This window comes from Pecten maximus, chromosome 19 (genome assembly GCF_902652985.1).
Source record: "Pecten maximus chromosome 19, xPecMax1.1, whole genome shotgun sequence".
Lineage (NCBI taxonomy): Eukaryota > Metazoa > Mollusca > Bivalvia > Pectinida > Pectinidae > Pecten > Pecten maximus.
Genome location: NC_047033.1, coordinates 16,311,702 through 16,328,399, shown reverse-complemented (window position 1 = coordinate 16,328,399; position 16,698 = coordinate 16,311,702). Strand labels below are relative to the sequence as shown.

General features: G+C 35.9%; 1 protein-coding gene across 1 annotated transcript in view; it reads right to left on the bottom strand.

Annotated features, from left to right (window-relative positions):
* The window catches only part of LOC117317704 (xanthine dehydrogenase/oxidase-like), a 47,385-nt gene that overhangs the window by 12,659 nt on the left and 18,028 nt on the right, over nt 1-16,698 (bottom strand). Inside the window, exons 4-25 of the mRNA XM_033872588.1 lie at nt 16,263-16,371; nt 15,555-15,681; nt 15,165-15,229; nt 14,773-14,856; nt 14,270-14,323; nt 13,854-13,989; nt 13,357-13,524; nt 12,930-13,012; nt 11,514-11,607; nt 9,938-10,047; nt 9,230-9,411; nt 8,751-8,904; nt 8,153-8,333; nt 6,541-6,719; nt 5,992-6,111; nt 5,049-5,273; nt 3,202-3,265; nt 2,839-2,908; nt 2,269-2,356; nt 1,639-1,725; nt 431-622; nt 124-269 (exon numbers count right to left, since the gene is read on the bottom strand). Coding sequence (XP_033728479.1) covers nt 124-269; nt 431-622; nt 1,639-1,725; nt 2,269-2,356; nt 2,839-2,908; nt 3,202-3,265; nt 5,049-5,273; nt 5,992-6,111; nt 6,541-6,719; nt 8,153-8,333; nt 8,751-8,904; nt 9,230-9,411; nt 9,938-10,047; nt 11,514-11,607; nt 12,930-13,012; nt 13,357-13,524; nt 13,854-13,989; nt 14,270-14,323; nt 14,773-14,856; nt 15,165-15,229; nt 15,555-15,681; nt 16,263-16,371 — 2,718 coding nt within the window. The remainder of the gene's footprint in view (nt 1-123; nt 270-430; nt 623-1,638; nt 1,726-2,268; nt 2,357-2,838; nt 2,909-3,201; nt 3,266-5,048; nt 5,274-5,991; nt 6,112-6,540; nt 6,720-8,152; nt 8,334-8,750; nt 8,905-9,229; nt 9,412-9,937; nt 10,048-11,513; nt 11,608-12,929; nt 13,013-13,356; nt 13,525-13,853; nt 13,990-14,269; nt 14,324-14,772; nt 14,857-15,164; nt 15,230-15,554; nt 15,682-16,262; nt 16,372-16,698) is intronic.

Genomic DNA, 16,698 nt, shown 5'->3' with positions numbered 1-16,698 from the left:
TGTTTTGGTTATATCATTTTCAAATCAATAAAAAGAGGTCACTCTTAGGAAGTTGCCATACACATGTCATACATATCTTAAGAGGAGGACAATACATAATAGGGTTTATCAAAATATCGTTACCTGTTGTATACGTTCACTGCTTGCTTCCTTTCCTCAAAGTTACTTTGCACCATACAATCTCTCCAACAGCGTTGTGCCATGCAGTTTTCTAGTTTTCGTTTGTAGTGAGTGATGCTGCCTTCCTTGTACATGTTTAGCTGCCTTACCTGTAATTTTAAAATTTCAGATATGTTATCTTTGTAAGTAAAGTAACGATATTTTTCGTTTTATAAATATATATATAAATTTTATATGCAATTGTATTATCTTTTTGCTTGTTCTTTTTTTTCAACAATGATTCAGAGTCAGATATCGTAGTTAAACATACGCTTTCTTGTTCTAGTCCAACTGTGTCTGCTACAGTACATAAGATGGCTTCCATGACGAACACCGCCTCCGCCGCGCCGAACGCTCTCATGGATGTGTTGGAGGGCGTGTTTGTCTTGCATACATGTCCGTACACAGAAAACACGGGCGTTTTATACGCCGCGTCAATTTGGAAACAAGCATTGTCCATAATCTGAAACAAATTTGATGAATGAAGTTTGTTCTCATTAAGCACAGAAAACACAAGGGTGAATAAATTGAATTTAAATTTTGAATTTTAAAGGGACATTCCTTCGTTTGAATAAAGTGTATTTCGTCAAAATGAAACTTAATGGAGAATATGTATTTCTCAGGTAGTGAAAGCTATAATCTTTAAATTGATACGAAAGTTTTACCCTCAAGGGAAATCAAAGTGTTTCAAGTACTAAATCATAAAAATGTTCAATTCGACCCGATACTACTCATTCGGGTATAGATTTTATCAATAGAAACTTTGGACGTTTCTGATGTCCGAACGAAGGAATGTCCCTTTAACAGAAATAGTCTGTATTCCGCTACCTATCGGAAAGTTTAATGGTCGTTTGATGTGATACCATTGGGAATGACGTTGTGTAGTATAAACTAAACAGCTCCAGATTGATGAAACGAGAACAATTAAACATAAGCGTAGCGTGTTTGATAGGCTTTTACATGTCTGAAAGTTCCTTTGTCACTGCGCCAATTGTAACTGCGATAAAACGCAATATATTACAATTTGATCAATATTTTAACGGACTTAAACATTTTAACTGGTTCAAAACTGCATGGAAGTGGTGTACAGTTAAACTGGTCTATGTCTCTAGAACATTAATACATAAAATTGCGCTTCATAAATTTGGTTTCTAGCGTTTGTGTAATTCTAGACATATTTTCAAACTAGTGGAAGATTATCTAGCATTAAAATTTAGCCGAGCGATTCTTTATAAAAAAAATATAGGGGCTGGCCATTCTGGTAGTTCTAGCTTACGGCATTATCAAAACACCTATATGACTTAAAACAATACATCTAAAATTGCCCAGTTTGTATATATTACAAAAGGAACATTTATTATGTCGACATGATAAGACGTACTGAGTGTATTTCATTCTATTTCAAATTCCTACTGACGACACAATACTTCTGTACGCTGACACAAATAACCACCCCATCATTATTTATATCTGCCTTACCGCAGTCGACACGTCCAGCGTGTATCCGGCGTTAACGTAAAAATGGATTGATACGGCTTCCAATGTCCCGTCAGTCCTAAAACCCGCCTAGAAAACACATTGTTAGGATTAGTATTAATACATCACACGGCGTTTGGATGCAAAAAGGTCTGTTATTTTACGGCACCCAATGTTGATATCACGTGGTCCATTGTTGATATCACGTGGTACAGTGGTAACATCATAAGTTACGATTGTGAATCACCATATGCCGCATGTTACTGCATCAAAAGGATGTTGTTCTTTGTAAACTTCATTTGTTATAATGTTGTGTTAATTCAAGTCGGGTGTATCTATGCTTAGTCTTATATTACATGTAAACTTTAGCACATATTATGATAATTTGACTATCTTTTAAATACAATATATCTAATTTAAAAGGTGTGTTAATTCCCTGCGATACTATTTTAATGTGACAAAAGTAACATGATACTGTATAGGTTTCCAAGTTGTACTAAAAGATTACGGTAATTCTTTTCGATGTAAGGATTTCTATGACATGATGAAGAAGCACTAATTCATCAATGCATTAAAATGTTAAATATTGTTAATGTGAGTAATTAATGTGATAGATACACTTGGAAGTTCTACCTTATATTTTGACATAAATGGATGACGTTTCCCGGTAGTCTGGAAATCTCTCGCTCTGTCCATGATCATACGCACAGGTTTTCCCAATCTGAGACAATACAAGGTAAAACATACCAAGCATGTTGAATAACACTTATTGTAAATATCAGAAATGTTAATATCCTTGTCAATATGCCAAATGTTCCGATTAACCCTTTTGTATTCGGGTCAAAGGTCGAGCAAGTGCAGCGTGTGACAGGTTGACCAATTAGAGCTCTGCAAACACTCTACCTATTAGTCACCTTCTCTTACACAGCGACTGTTTTTGTTTTTGTTTTTTTTTGTTTTTTTTGGGGGGGGTTAGTATTTTGAATATTTACGGTATTTGTTCTATTTTCTTGATCTTTACAGTGATAAGTAACCGCAAAAAATGATGCCTTAGGGATATTATTTGTACAAATACTTATGACTCGTAATACACTTTCCGTAAATCATACAACCTTTTCGTTTCAGATATTCATTTCACTGTTGGAAAATCTACATTTATTTCGATTTGTATAAATGTTGTTTGTAACTGTTGTAAAATTTTACCTTTGTGCTGCAACGGCCGCTGCTCCGAACATAAGAGGAGTACGATATTCTCTTCCTCCAAATCCACCACCTTTATAATGATAGATAATTATACACAAACCCAGTGATATTACGATCACGACTAAAGCGAGTTTATCATCACAAAATAACTTAAAAGCCAGTGAAATACAATAAAACGAAGAATTCCTACATTACAATAAGTTCCAATTTGAAATCAATAATAAATTTTACAAATGTGATATTGTTTACAAATATGTATACACGTGTACCTTTATTTTTCAGAATTTGTATAAATATGATGGGTAACAAGTCGCGAACCTTGCCTTAATTTAGCAATTTCTTGAAGCTGGGATGCTTACTCACCAAGTCGTTTTTGTCTGACGACGATTTTGTTCCTCGGTATGCCAAGTATCTGGGAAGCTGTTGTCTGCCGATGTAAACATTCGTATGGGTACATTATAGCAAAATAGATAAATCATGTGTCATTGACTAGATAGCAAGTGCTTATATTTCAGACCAACACATGCTTGATATGGGAAAAGGTTACGTTTCTCCCGTTTAACAAATGCATCTGCCTGTACTCTGCTTGTTTCGTTCTAATTCATTCGAATAGTGACACGGTTCAAAATATAAACAAATACTTGATGTTCTTTTAAAATGCTATGTTGAAAATTATGGCATTTATTGAAAATTATAAAACTTACTGAATTATGGGGTTTTTTGCACTTCCAATCACATTGTATCATTTATTTTGATCTATTCAGAGTATTATTTTTGATCGGCTCATGTCATCAATACTTTAGGCCGTTGGCACCAGTGACGAGCCCTAGAAGATGGAATCAGCTGTATGGTGCAGTATATTTCCTTACTGCTCCATTTATATGTCTATTTCTTTTGAAAGGTTCTAATGTCTTGTGTGTCTTTTGTAAAATTCTCCTAATTAGTTTGATACCATCTTGTTGATATTGAAGGTTTTTTCATACATGTAGCATAGCATATAAACTGGTTACATCCGTATTACATGGAGTGAGCAGGTTCATGGAGGTTGATCTATCCCCATCATTTAATCATGAATGCCTGTAAATTAAATGATAGATTGAGATAAATATACTACCGGAAAACAAGAAACGCAAGTTTACTTTAAATTGTTATCATTTTACATGGTTCTTTGATGATGTGTCCATGGTGTGTGTTTATCGATTATTTCGTCATTACTGAATACATTTTGATGATTTTTGTTGTCCCTATCACAAACGGTGTTTGAGTGAATACCGTTAAAACAAGGTTACCCTACGCCATTTCCTGATCCAAATCAGTAGCGTGTGTGCCCACCCCTGGCATCAGTCGCTGTTCTTACTCTCCTTAATATTGACCCCATCAAGGTGTTTATTGCCCTTTGAGAGATATTATTCCACTCCTGAATAAGGGCCTGTGTGAATTGAAAAGCATTATATGGGACATTGATGCGCTTCCTAACCGTCCTGTCTAGCTCGTCCCATCATCTTGATGGGGACATATCTGGACTGTATGGTGGTCAATCAAGAACTAGAACGTCGTTTTGAGCCAGAAAGTCATGACAAACCCTAGCAACATGGGGCCTCGCGTTTTCCTGTTGCAACGTAAGGTTACGTTGATGGATACGAGGAAGAAAGTGTGGTCTGAAGACCTGATCCCGATCCCAGAATCCGTCACTTTCCGTTACGTTCGCTCACCATGGCGTCGATAGACCCGTTGTCGTCCATCTGACGTGTAAAAGGTAACCCGAGACAGTGAGCCACACGCGTCTCCAATGGGCCAAACGAAACTGATTAGACGTATGCTGCTATCCTTATGTCGTGATGTATTGCGCGGGGTCCTCTTCTGGGACGGTCACCCAATGTCCATGTAGCTCGGAGACGCCCATCTAAATCGGGATATTGTTGTCTCCTGTACACCATATTGCTTGGCTAATTGACGTTGCGAATGCCCACGTATTATCAGAGCGATGGCCCTAACCCAATTGTAATGACTTACCAGCACATATGGTGCAAGAATATTCTCGGATGGACGCTTCCTTGAAAACCCTGCTGAAAGCATGCAACTTCGAGTGGGGAAACGGTCGAATTTTAACTGAAGAACATTTTCACGGTGCACGGTTATATTAGAAAAACCGAGCTTGCGTTTCTTTTTTCCGCTAGTATAATACGTGTAGTATATGTTAAAATGTTTACCTGACAGAAAGTCGGTGCTTGGGATGTGGTAAATATCTCAATTTCTCCAGATTCGTTTTTCGGCACAACAAGCGCACCACTCGGCTCTAGATAGAAATGTTCCTGGAAACCGGACCGTACTTGACCCTCTCTCACAAAGTCACAGTGTGGAAACTGTTTTTGTGGATCCCCGCAATCTATCGGGTGTGAGGTATATTCAATGTAGGAATCTGCAGCAATAGCTTCCTATCAAGCAAACATTTATTCAAAAAGTTATAAGATTTAATTTATATAGACACAATTTCATAGTTTTTGGAAAATTTACTATATCTACGTATGTATATATACAGGTATATATACTAAATACTAATGATATGGATTAACGTAATTTTCTTATTTTAGTACATATCTTTGACTAATGATTCCCGATTCAACCGCCTTAATTGTTGTTAAATACTTCAGTCTCGTGATAATTGTGTATGTTTACCTGACGTGAATAACAACTGATGCTCCCAAACGGTTAATGTTTTCCGTTTAATAAATTACGATACTCGCCATATAAAGTAAATTAATATCCATTGATGCCAGGTTCTCAGAATAGCGAAGTTCTATGGCAATAAGCTTCCAGCAAACAAATGAAGCACTGAGATCCCATGTTATTTCTATATTTACCTATATTTTAACAATCAAATTGATGAGGCTTTATGCAATATAGGTTTATATGATAAACGATTTCAATTCAATATCTTGTCTTTCATAAATTCCTTTAAACCATAAATGTGATAGTTTGATAAAACATACGTCTTCGTTAGAGAATAATAATTTGATAAAAGTTAAACCTTCTACATCCATTTTAGTGATGCAGGACATTTTATTTTGATAAAACGTTATATACGTGTTTTATAAAATGTCTTCGCTAACGAATTATGCAAAGATGAAAAGTCCGCATCCGTGTAACATCTACCTCCATTGTGATGATGCTGGGTAGATCGTGATAAGTGATCTTCACTAGGTCCGCCGCTGTCTTGGCGCATTGTTCAGACGTAGCTACGATAGCACATATAGCTTGGCCAATACAAAATACCTGTAACAGTATTGACATTGAAAACATAAGCATGTGATTTGAAAGTGTTCCTTAGACAAGAATATAACACATTACCTTATCCTCAAAACGTACTAAAAAGTCCTCATTTTGACATTTTACAAATGCTCTTGAGTTTTTTATCTCCTCGTATGATAACTTAGCATCTCTGGCCAGTCCAGGAGGACGAAGCAGCTGTATTATGCAATTTAAATCACTTTTTGCCTACTGAATCCACCTCTCAGTTTGTTTTAAATGATGCTTATATCTTGTTGTGTATCTTTTGTACAATCCTTCATATATTGCGATAACAAATAAAGATATGTATTCCTTTAACAAAGTATTATGATATGCACGGCAGTTTTTACCAAAATTACACATTTTAGCAAAGTAATCTTTGATAGCGGTGGAGAAAATGAGTTATCGACATACTTCGTTTTCAGCAAACAAAGGTTCGTCCTGTGCAAATAGCCCCCATTTGTTTTGACCTGGAACTGTTGTCGCATCTAAGAAATCTACCACGCCCGGTAAAGTGATGGCAGCACTCTTGTCTACAGAAATTATCTGCGCATGTGCTCTGGTGCTCAAAATCGGATGGACGTACAGCTCATCTGCATAAACGAATAAATCAGTTCTCACCAATGGAATACCGTGGTATACTTATACGTAGTATATGACTCATTTTTACTGGATGAAGAGTTTTCTTTGATATAATATAATTAACACTTTATACTTTTATTTGTATTTCAATGCATTCCTCATTCTTCTGTCGACCACCAAAAATCGAAATCATAAAATGAAGATTGATGAAAGTTATTGTAGTTTTGGTTGATTTATGCAAAATAAAGCCAATCTAAATGATACATGAAATATGGAGAAATTATATTACCAAGATGTCACCGTGGAGAAAGTATATTACTAAGATGTCACCGTGGAGAAATTATATTACCAAGAAATCACCGTGGAGAAATTATATTACCAAGGTGTCACCATGGAGAAATTATATTACCAAGATATCACCGTGGAGAAATTATATTACCAAGATATCACCGTGGAGAAATTATATTACCAAGATGTCACCATGGAGAAATTATATCACCAAGATATCACCATGGAGAAATTATATTACCAAGATATCACCGTGGAGAAATTATATTACCAAGATGTCACCGTGGAGAAATTATATTACCAAGATGTCACCATGGAGAAATTATATCACCAAGATGTCACCGTGGAGAAATTATATTACCAAGATGTCACCGTGGAGAAATTATATCACCAAGATGTCACCATGGAGAAATTATATCACCAAGATGTCACCATGGAGAAATTATATTACCAAAATATCATCATGGAGAAATTATATTACCAAGATGTCACCATGGAGAAATTATATTACCAAGATATCACCGTGGAGAAATTATATTACCAAGATGTCACCGTGGAGAAATTATATTACCAAGATGTCACCGTGGAGAAATTATATCACCAAGATGTCACCATGGAGAAATTATATCACCAAGATGTCACCGTGGAGAAATTATATTACCAAGATGTCACCGAGGAGAAATTATATTACCAAGATGTCACCATGGAGAAATTATATCACCAAGATGTCACCATGGAGAAATTATATTACCAAAATATCATCATGGAGAAATTATATTACCAAGATGTCACCATGGAGAAATTATATTACCAAGGTGTCACCACAAACGACGTAACATACATTGATAGAATTCAATGTCAGTAAAACGTCGTTATTTCTGGACAATCATTTCTATGGGGGATTTGCAGTTTCAAAAAGAATAAAATGTAATGAAATAGAGACAGGAACAAATGCAACCTTCACAAAGGAAAACCAAATTCTAATTCTGGAAGTTGATACGACAAAGCAGAAACAGGGACAATTAAGTACAAATAGAAAGTAATTCAGTGCTAGCAACGAGTTGAGGTAGAGAGCAACAAAATTGATTGAATTCACGAGTGTTGCACGTAGGTACGTATTATGATTTATATGACATACTTTTGAAAAGCGACTTACTTTCAAATCGTGGCATGTCGTCCAGAAACATGGCCTGTCCAGTCACGAGCGCAGGTCCAGCAACTAACGGAACAGATCGTCCTACGGCGTCGTTTGCTGGTTGTCCAGGAGATGGCGCCTGATACACCTGCTGCCCTTCGCAAGGTTTCCACAGAAGACCGTTGATATCTGCCTTTTTGTTCTATTGTAATGATAATCATGGCTTTAGACAATGGACTTCACATGCAGTAAACCGTCTGGTAGAAGGGAAGATATTTTCTATAACTCTTAGGTTTGGTTTGCGAAACAAGTTATATCGGCTTATATTTTTCACGTTTGTTGGCTCCGATGAAGGCGCACGAGGGGTCTTACTGTGTGAAGAAACCAGTTTCATAATCTCACAGACCAAGGCAGTATACCACCATTTGACAATTATATACATACACGTACTTCAATTATGCAAAAAAGCATCATAAAATTATAATGACGATCACTTATTACTGCAAATTGAAATTTGAAGTAACCCATGAAACACATCATATGAGGAAATAAAGGAATTTATAAGATACCGAATGAGGAAAGTGTTGAAAGTTAAGTTGTTACTGTTTAAATTACTAACATGATTAAGTGTGTTTTGTATCTCCCGCCAGTACTTAATTACGAAGCCACACGCCAGTTTCTGTTTGTATGTGCTGACAGTGCCGTTCGAATCAACATCCAGCTCACGTTTTATCTCGTCACAAACCGATGCCAGAGTGCTGTCGTCAGGGTATCTATTGGGAGAGAAGAATTACGTTTTTTCCGTGCCTTTCAGGGGTATCCATGCATATTTTTATAGTTGTGTCCTTATTTTGCATCGATTTTGGTTAGAACGCCCCTCCGATCACGGTATTCTCTGTTTTTTTCCCATACGGACAGAGAAAGCATAATCAAATGTTGATGGTAAAAGAAAACAATCATTTATTGGTAAATTACTACACATTACTGTACTCGCTAACATCCTATTGACTTAACCAATGTGAATTAGATGTATATACCATAAAGTTAATGACAGTATACTAGATCATTTAGGAAATAATACCGTTTTAACCAACTTACTGTGCCTTTGCTACGGATGAAGCTTTGACGAGTCTTTTTGTTGTTTCGAACATACTTCCAAAACAAAGATCAAGGCTGGTGAAAGCGCCATGTCCATCCCAACTGGCATAGAAACATCCGTTCAACACAGCGTAGTCGAAACCCTTTCTGTTAGCTTGTTTGTAGTATGTCATGTACGTATTCTGTAACAGAGGAAAGATTAATGTATTGAGTGTTAAAAAGAGTATTTGCCGACTAATGACCATTGAGCTGCACCATACAGCCGTTTCGTCCTTAAATGACTTGTCAGTGATGATAGCTGACAAAAAATGCAGAAATCCACCAAACAATTCTGAAAGTATTTAATCAAATACTTTAGTGACATGTTGATTAATCATGCTAAATAATAAGTAATTACTTTAAATGCGAGGAGGTGATTTTACTATTTAGACAAATACTCTCAACATGTGTTTGTATGCCTTACGATTACGACTATTAGTTATTACGATAGATGTGTTGTTGCAGGCAATGGAGTAATTATACGCGAATACACATGTACTACTCTATAACTAAAGCAAACCCTTTCTGCTGAACGTATTCTGTAACAGTGTAAAGGAATATTGATTGTTACAACGGATAGAACAACACATAGGTTCTGCAGTAAAACGAAAGTTCAAAAACAACGTTAAATATAGTGTATTAAAAGACACTTCTCTTTGCCTTACGTACCGCTGGATTAAATGGCACCTTTACCGATACCAACACTTCTGATGGTGAAAGCGACGTCTTCCCATTACTGGCAAAGAAATGGTTGTCGATATGGACTTCCCTGCGTCCATCTGAATAAAATCAAATTATGTGTTAATTTGAAATGAGATATTCTTCCATCTATCTAGCTATCTATCTAGCTATCTATCTATCTGTCTGTCTGTCTGTCTGTCTAATCTAATCTATCTATCTATCTGTCTGTCTGTCTGTCTGTCTATCTATCTATCTATCTATCCATCCATCCATCCATCCATCCATCCATCCATCCATCTATCTATCTTATCTATCTATCTATCTATCTATCTATCCATCTATCAAAGTATATTGTACTTTATCTTGTCATCTTGTGGATTTTACAAAAGACAAACGATTCTAGCACCCTTCAAAACAAATGAGTTTGATACAGTAGGGCCAAATTGAATTTAACTGCATCAAACACCTGTTTCGTCCCCCTAGTACTCGTCAGTGATGTTAGGGACATCCTACACATGTTTATTAGGGACATCCTACAGCTGTTTCGTCATTCTAGGACTCGTCAGTGATGTTAGGGACATCATACAACTGTTTCGTCCTCCTAGTACTCGTCAGTGATATTAGGGACATCATACAACTGTTTCGTCCTCCTAGTACTCGTCAGTGATGTTAGGGACATCCTATACCTGTTTCGTCATTCTAAGACTCGTCAGTGATGTTAGGGACATCCTACACCTGTTTCGTCATTCTAGGACTCGTCAGTGATGTTAAGGACATCATACAGCTGTTTCGTCATTCTATGACTCGTCAGTGCTGTTAGGGACACCAAACAGCTGTTCCGTCCGTCTGGGACTCGTCAGTGATGCTTAGGATCTAAAGCGATCATTGGAGGCGACATAACCGGAAACATGTCAAAATTTGGATGGGGAAGTGCAAAGGATCATTACTTTCAATAAATTTTGTAATTTCAAAATTCTATTTTAAAAACCCGTTTAGTTTATGTGTAGTGGATGGGAGATTATCCACTTCTATCCTCGGCATGGATTTCAAATAATCTTTGATAACGATGGTCGCTAGGTTGACAGAAAATTGCAGAAAAGTCGCAATATTATTAAAAACCAACAATTACTAATTTTCAATATAGTTATATTATTTCTAATTCTTAAGTTTGTTTTTATGATGTTCAAAAATATACTTAAATATTTACAATTGTTCGATATAGTATTCTCTGCTGGTACAACAATTAATAGAGTTCATTGATTTAATGATTAAACGATTAATTATTTTTTGGAAATATCATTCTGACAAAATGACAGATTTTTCTCAAGTCAATAAAACCAGTAAGTAAAAACTTCTTTTTCAGATGTTGACAATTACCGATCTCTATAAACTGCACACCTGAGAAAACCAATCTAATATGCTGGTTCCAATGACATCCGGTTTAGACAGGTGATACAGTATGATTGTCACATCCTTTCCTGAAATCATTATCGTTCAAGAATGCTATCCAACGTATAATAGATTAGATTTGTTTATACATCCGTTGGACATTTATATAGCTTACCTTTCGAAATCACCACAGCTCTCGCTTTGGCAGCCATAAGCACAACACATAAATCACAACGAGGGTCCGATATCATCACGTGACCTCCCAAAGTCTACCAATATTAAATGATAAATAAAAATTATATACACTATCCTTTGCATGTCAATGAAACATGATTATTAACGCATTTCAATTACAGTCAAATTAATTTAACGTGTCGTTTACATACATAATTATGTACCTTGCATGTGCTACATAATTATTTCAATTAATGAATTTCATGTAAACACCACTTGTATTTACAATCTAACTGTAAAATTTGTTGGAATGAAGAAATCTCCCATATATATTGGTTTTTAAATGATATATATGTATGTATTATGACAATTTTTGTTAGACACTTTTTATAGGTAAATATTTCAATTATGATTATTTCTATATCTATATCAAATATAATTACAATCATGCACTAATGTACAAAAGAAAATTATGACATACAAACGAAATTCTAACTCATTAATTGAGCAAATGCTTGAAGACCAAATGTCCCGGAAGGGTAAGCGTCTTCTTCATTGACGGTACCCGCCATGAAAATCTAGGTCAAGACGACACCCGCCATACAAATCTAGGTAATAACTAAACCCACAATTCAAATCGAGTAAAGGAGACACCCGCCATACAAATCTAGGTCACGACGAAACCCGCCCTACAAATCTAGGTCAGTTTGACGACACCCGCCATACCAAACTAGATGAAGTCGACGACACCCGCCATAAAAATCTAGGTCACGACGCCACCCTCAATACAAATCTAGTAACGAGGACACCCGCCATACAAATCTAGGCCAGTTCGACGACACCCGCCATACCAAACTAGATGAAGTCGACGACACCCGCCATAAAAATCTAGGTCACGACGCCACCCGCCATACAATTCTAGGTCACGACGACAACCGCCATGAAAATCTAGGTCACGACGACACACGACATACAAACCTAGGTCACGACGACACCCGCCATACTAATCTTGTAACGACGAAGTCCGCCATACAAATCTAGATGAAATCGACGATACCCGCCATAGAAATCTAGGTCAATTCGACGACACTCGCCATACCAATCTATTTCACGACGACACCCGCCATACAAATCTAGGTCAATTCGACGACACTCGCCATACCAATATATTTCACGACGACACCCGCCATACAAATCTAGGTCAATTCGACGACACTCGCCATACCAATCTATTTCACGACGACACCCGCCATGCAAGTCTAGGTCAATACCGGGTTATGCCACAATTTTACTGAAGAACTAGCATGTTACAAGGGACCAACTAGACACACCAACAAGCACTGAACATGTCTGACGTCATATCACACAAGGTTATATTTTACAGTTGAAATGATTAGGTTCGTGTTAACATACTAACCGCTTGATTCCGGATCTGCTGACACGCCAGCCATTGTAAACTTTCCAACATTGCTGTGACAACATGGCCACGTTCGCCCCGACCTGTCGTTAGAAACCAATAATGTGACTTCGTAATATTACATATTATTACATGACGGACAAATGCAGGTAATGATTATCGAAACAAACATGTCGTTTTCAAATAAGAGGAAACAACGTACATGGCTCTATAAAATCAACATAATATAGCAAATAAATAGGGAATTTAATTTCGTGAAAGTAACATATATCTAGTGTTACTTTCTTTTGGATTTCTATTGTTCTTATACTCAGAATTTAGAATTTACATAACTACTAAGATTCGCAATTCATATCTAGTATGCAGTGATAAAATATTAATATTTTCATTAAATGAAGATTGGTGTGATACACAGATATATACAAACCATTAAGAGATTGAGCACACGCCTTCAAACGTTCGGCGATACCTCCAAGAGTCAAAGCAGCGCCTATTTCAATACCCTCTTCATTTTGTTCAAACATTATCATTTCCTTGACATGCGCACACGAAATCAATGTTCCTTGAGTGATTTGCTTTGATTTCAGTTTCCCGACTGTAACAAATAGTCACAGGCATCACTTATAGTATAGTACAGGCAAACATTTTTTATCTCAAAATCTCTCGAAGATTCTTCTTAACTCGAAAGAAAAATTTAGTTCCGACAGCAAAAATTATACATACACGTGTTGAATATACTTTACACCTCGAATACTCGAGATAGTTGTCCATGACCTCCAAAGACATAACGGGGTTTGACTAAATATATGACAATAATTAGGAGCAATATTTGGTATGCCAGGAAGCATTGGCCATACTAACACGCGCTTTATACGTGCATATATTGGAATTGTCTCTGTGATAAACATAAGAGGCCAACTTTACCCAGATTGGTTCCTCCCATCACGATGTAACTGTCCGGCATTGTGTCCATCAAATTGAGTACTTCCTGTAACGTCACAGGCCTCAGCCAGCACCAGTCACCGCTCCGGAACGCCAAGCTCTCGGTCTCCAGGTCAATCTGTTTTATAGGAATTGGAATGTATGAATGGAAATAATATTTGTCTGGAACATTTGAAATTATGATATATAATAAATAATTCATATTCTTCTAAAGTTTTAAATAAAAACATACCTACCATTCCGTTACACACCCCTTCAGTAAATATATCAATATATAAAATGGTGAAAACCTGTAAAAGGAATATTTAAAATCGTACCAAGCACGAGGTTTCAAATTGAACATGTTCAGGAAATTTACTTAAAATGAGAATCTGTTAAAATATAGAAAATCTATATACCTGCAGTTCTTCCGGAAAGGGTAACTTCTCTTCAAACTTGTCATTGTCGATATTCTGCAATAAAGACAGTATTTAACATACTCCCAAAAGGTATCTCCTGCAGACACTTTACTCATGACGTGACTATGTATAGGTAGGTAATTATGCATCTCTTTGTTTATCCAATTAACTTCAAATCTAATCTTCGTAAATAAATTTATATACGAAATGGAAAAGAAACCAAATATGATCACCAATTAGACAAAAATGCCGGTTAAAAGACAAAATAACTAAATTTATATAATTGACAGCGTTTTTCTGGATAAGTTTGTCATTGTTGAATTGGTTGTACAAAACACAAACAAGATAGTATCACCTTTCATTACAGAATCAGATCGATAGAATAAAATATTAATGAAAAATGAACATTATAGATTAATTGTACATCACAATTTTCGCGACCATCACTAATCCAGCGTCCCCACCTCGAGTAAACATCCGTGTATACAGTATTATATACGTACCTCGTTCTCACTGCCGCCATTGATAGTCAAATGACAAAGGTCCTCGATGTCTCCATGACTGCATTCTGCCCGCTTTGTACAATTCTATTAACATTAAAACAGTTTCAGATTAAGCAAACATAATTCTTGTGTTTTTTTCATATCGGAATACAATAGTATTATTTAAAAAATATTTTGTACGAAAACATACTTCCGGTGTTGTACTCTCGCGACTACTTGTTGACATTTTGAAAGGAGAAATGAAGAAAATAACACATTTTCTATGAGAAATGCTATAGATATTTCGAACACACAGATTTTTTCCCTAGAAACATATTCCATGTAAATGAAATATCATTTTATACATCTACATGACCGTTGATCATGTACAAGGTATACGCTTAATATTTTACCTTTTTGCAAAAGTTTCGGAAAGCGTCAACTATTGGTCTGTATCCCGTACAGCGGCACATATTCCCTGTAAACAATAACTAAATCTCAAACTAGGTAAAGCAGTGAGATTGTTTATACATTACAGAGGTTACATAACGATGGAAAATTCATATCCACTTTATGGTTGTAACTTGCGATGGTTTAATTTTTTACGGTTTGCTCAAACTTTTGAACCAAAAAAAATGACGTATTTTATCATATTATAAAACATACCGCACTTATCTCTATGAGTTGTATTTGCATAGTAGAATGCGCTGTTTGCTCTATTCTTGAAAATAGCGAAGAGAAGAACACCCTTTCGAAATTTACAGTAATCGCTTGTACGATACGACTAAACAGAAACAACCTACCCTCGAGTGCTTTCTCCAAAACTCCTGGTGATGGGTCTTCCTTCTGCTGTAGCAGGGTATGCATTGTCATCACCATTCCTGGTGTACAGAACCCACACTGGAGACCAAATGACTCCACCATGCTTGTCTACAAATACAAAGAACGCATTGTTTTAATTTCTCTCAGATATTGTAACAACGAATGTTGTACTTATCATCATTTAAGTTGCAGGTCATTAGACAACTGGCCTAACGTGTCAGCAGATCAAATTACTGTTATTGGGAGAAAACTGCGATTATTAAAAACGAGGAAATTAAATTTGACATTATATGATCATGTTAGATAAAAATGTCTATATATTCTATTAAGACATACAATTTAAGAAAATTATGGTGCATTGTTGCTATTTGCTGGGTAATTTCGCGACGACTGTGAACACAGTCAAATTAAACATAACTTAAATGCACAGTGTAAATGGAAGTCATATAGTGTTCAACAAAAAGGAGAAAATCAATATAATATTGAAATATTCAACTATTTATAAAAGATATATATTATACGGATATATTTCAGGCTGTACGTTAACATCGTAAGGAGCTATCGTACGAGGGATCCAACACCTTATTTACAACATTGTAATTTCTCTGTCAACCGCTACCCGAGATGATATAACGATACGATAACAGTATAAGAATTTATAAATATTCAATGTTACTATGCAAACTTACCTGAATCCCACCGAGTCCTTGTCGCGTGCTACCCACCCCCTCCACTGTCGTAACGGCGTAGCCATGGAGATTGCATACCAAAACGAGGCAAGCATTTACATTGGAATGTCTAGGAACAATTAAGAAAAATTCCCTTGTAAATCTGTGTGAGGGATATGTTTTTTATTTGTTATAATCTTTTTATAAATTATATACATGTAACAGTATAAAGGATTTTAATTTGTGTATAATTTAAAAAAAATAGTATACAGGATACTTGGTTTGCTATATTTTTTGTGTAATGTATATAATTATATACAGTATAAAGGATGGTAATGTGTTATACTCTATGTATAATGTTTATAGTTATATACAGTATAAAGGATGGTAATGTGTTATACTCTATGTATAATGTATATAATTATATACAGTATAAATGATGTTTAATGTATTATAC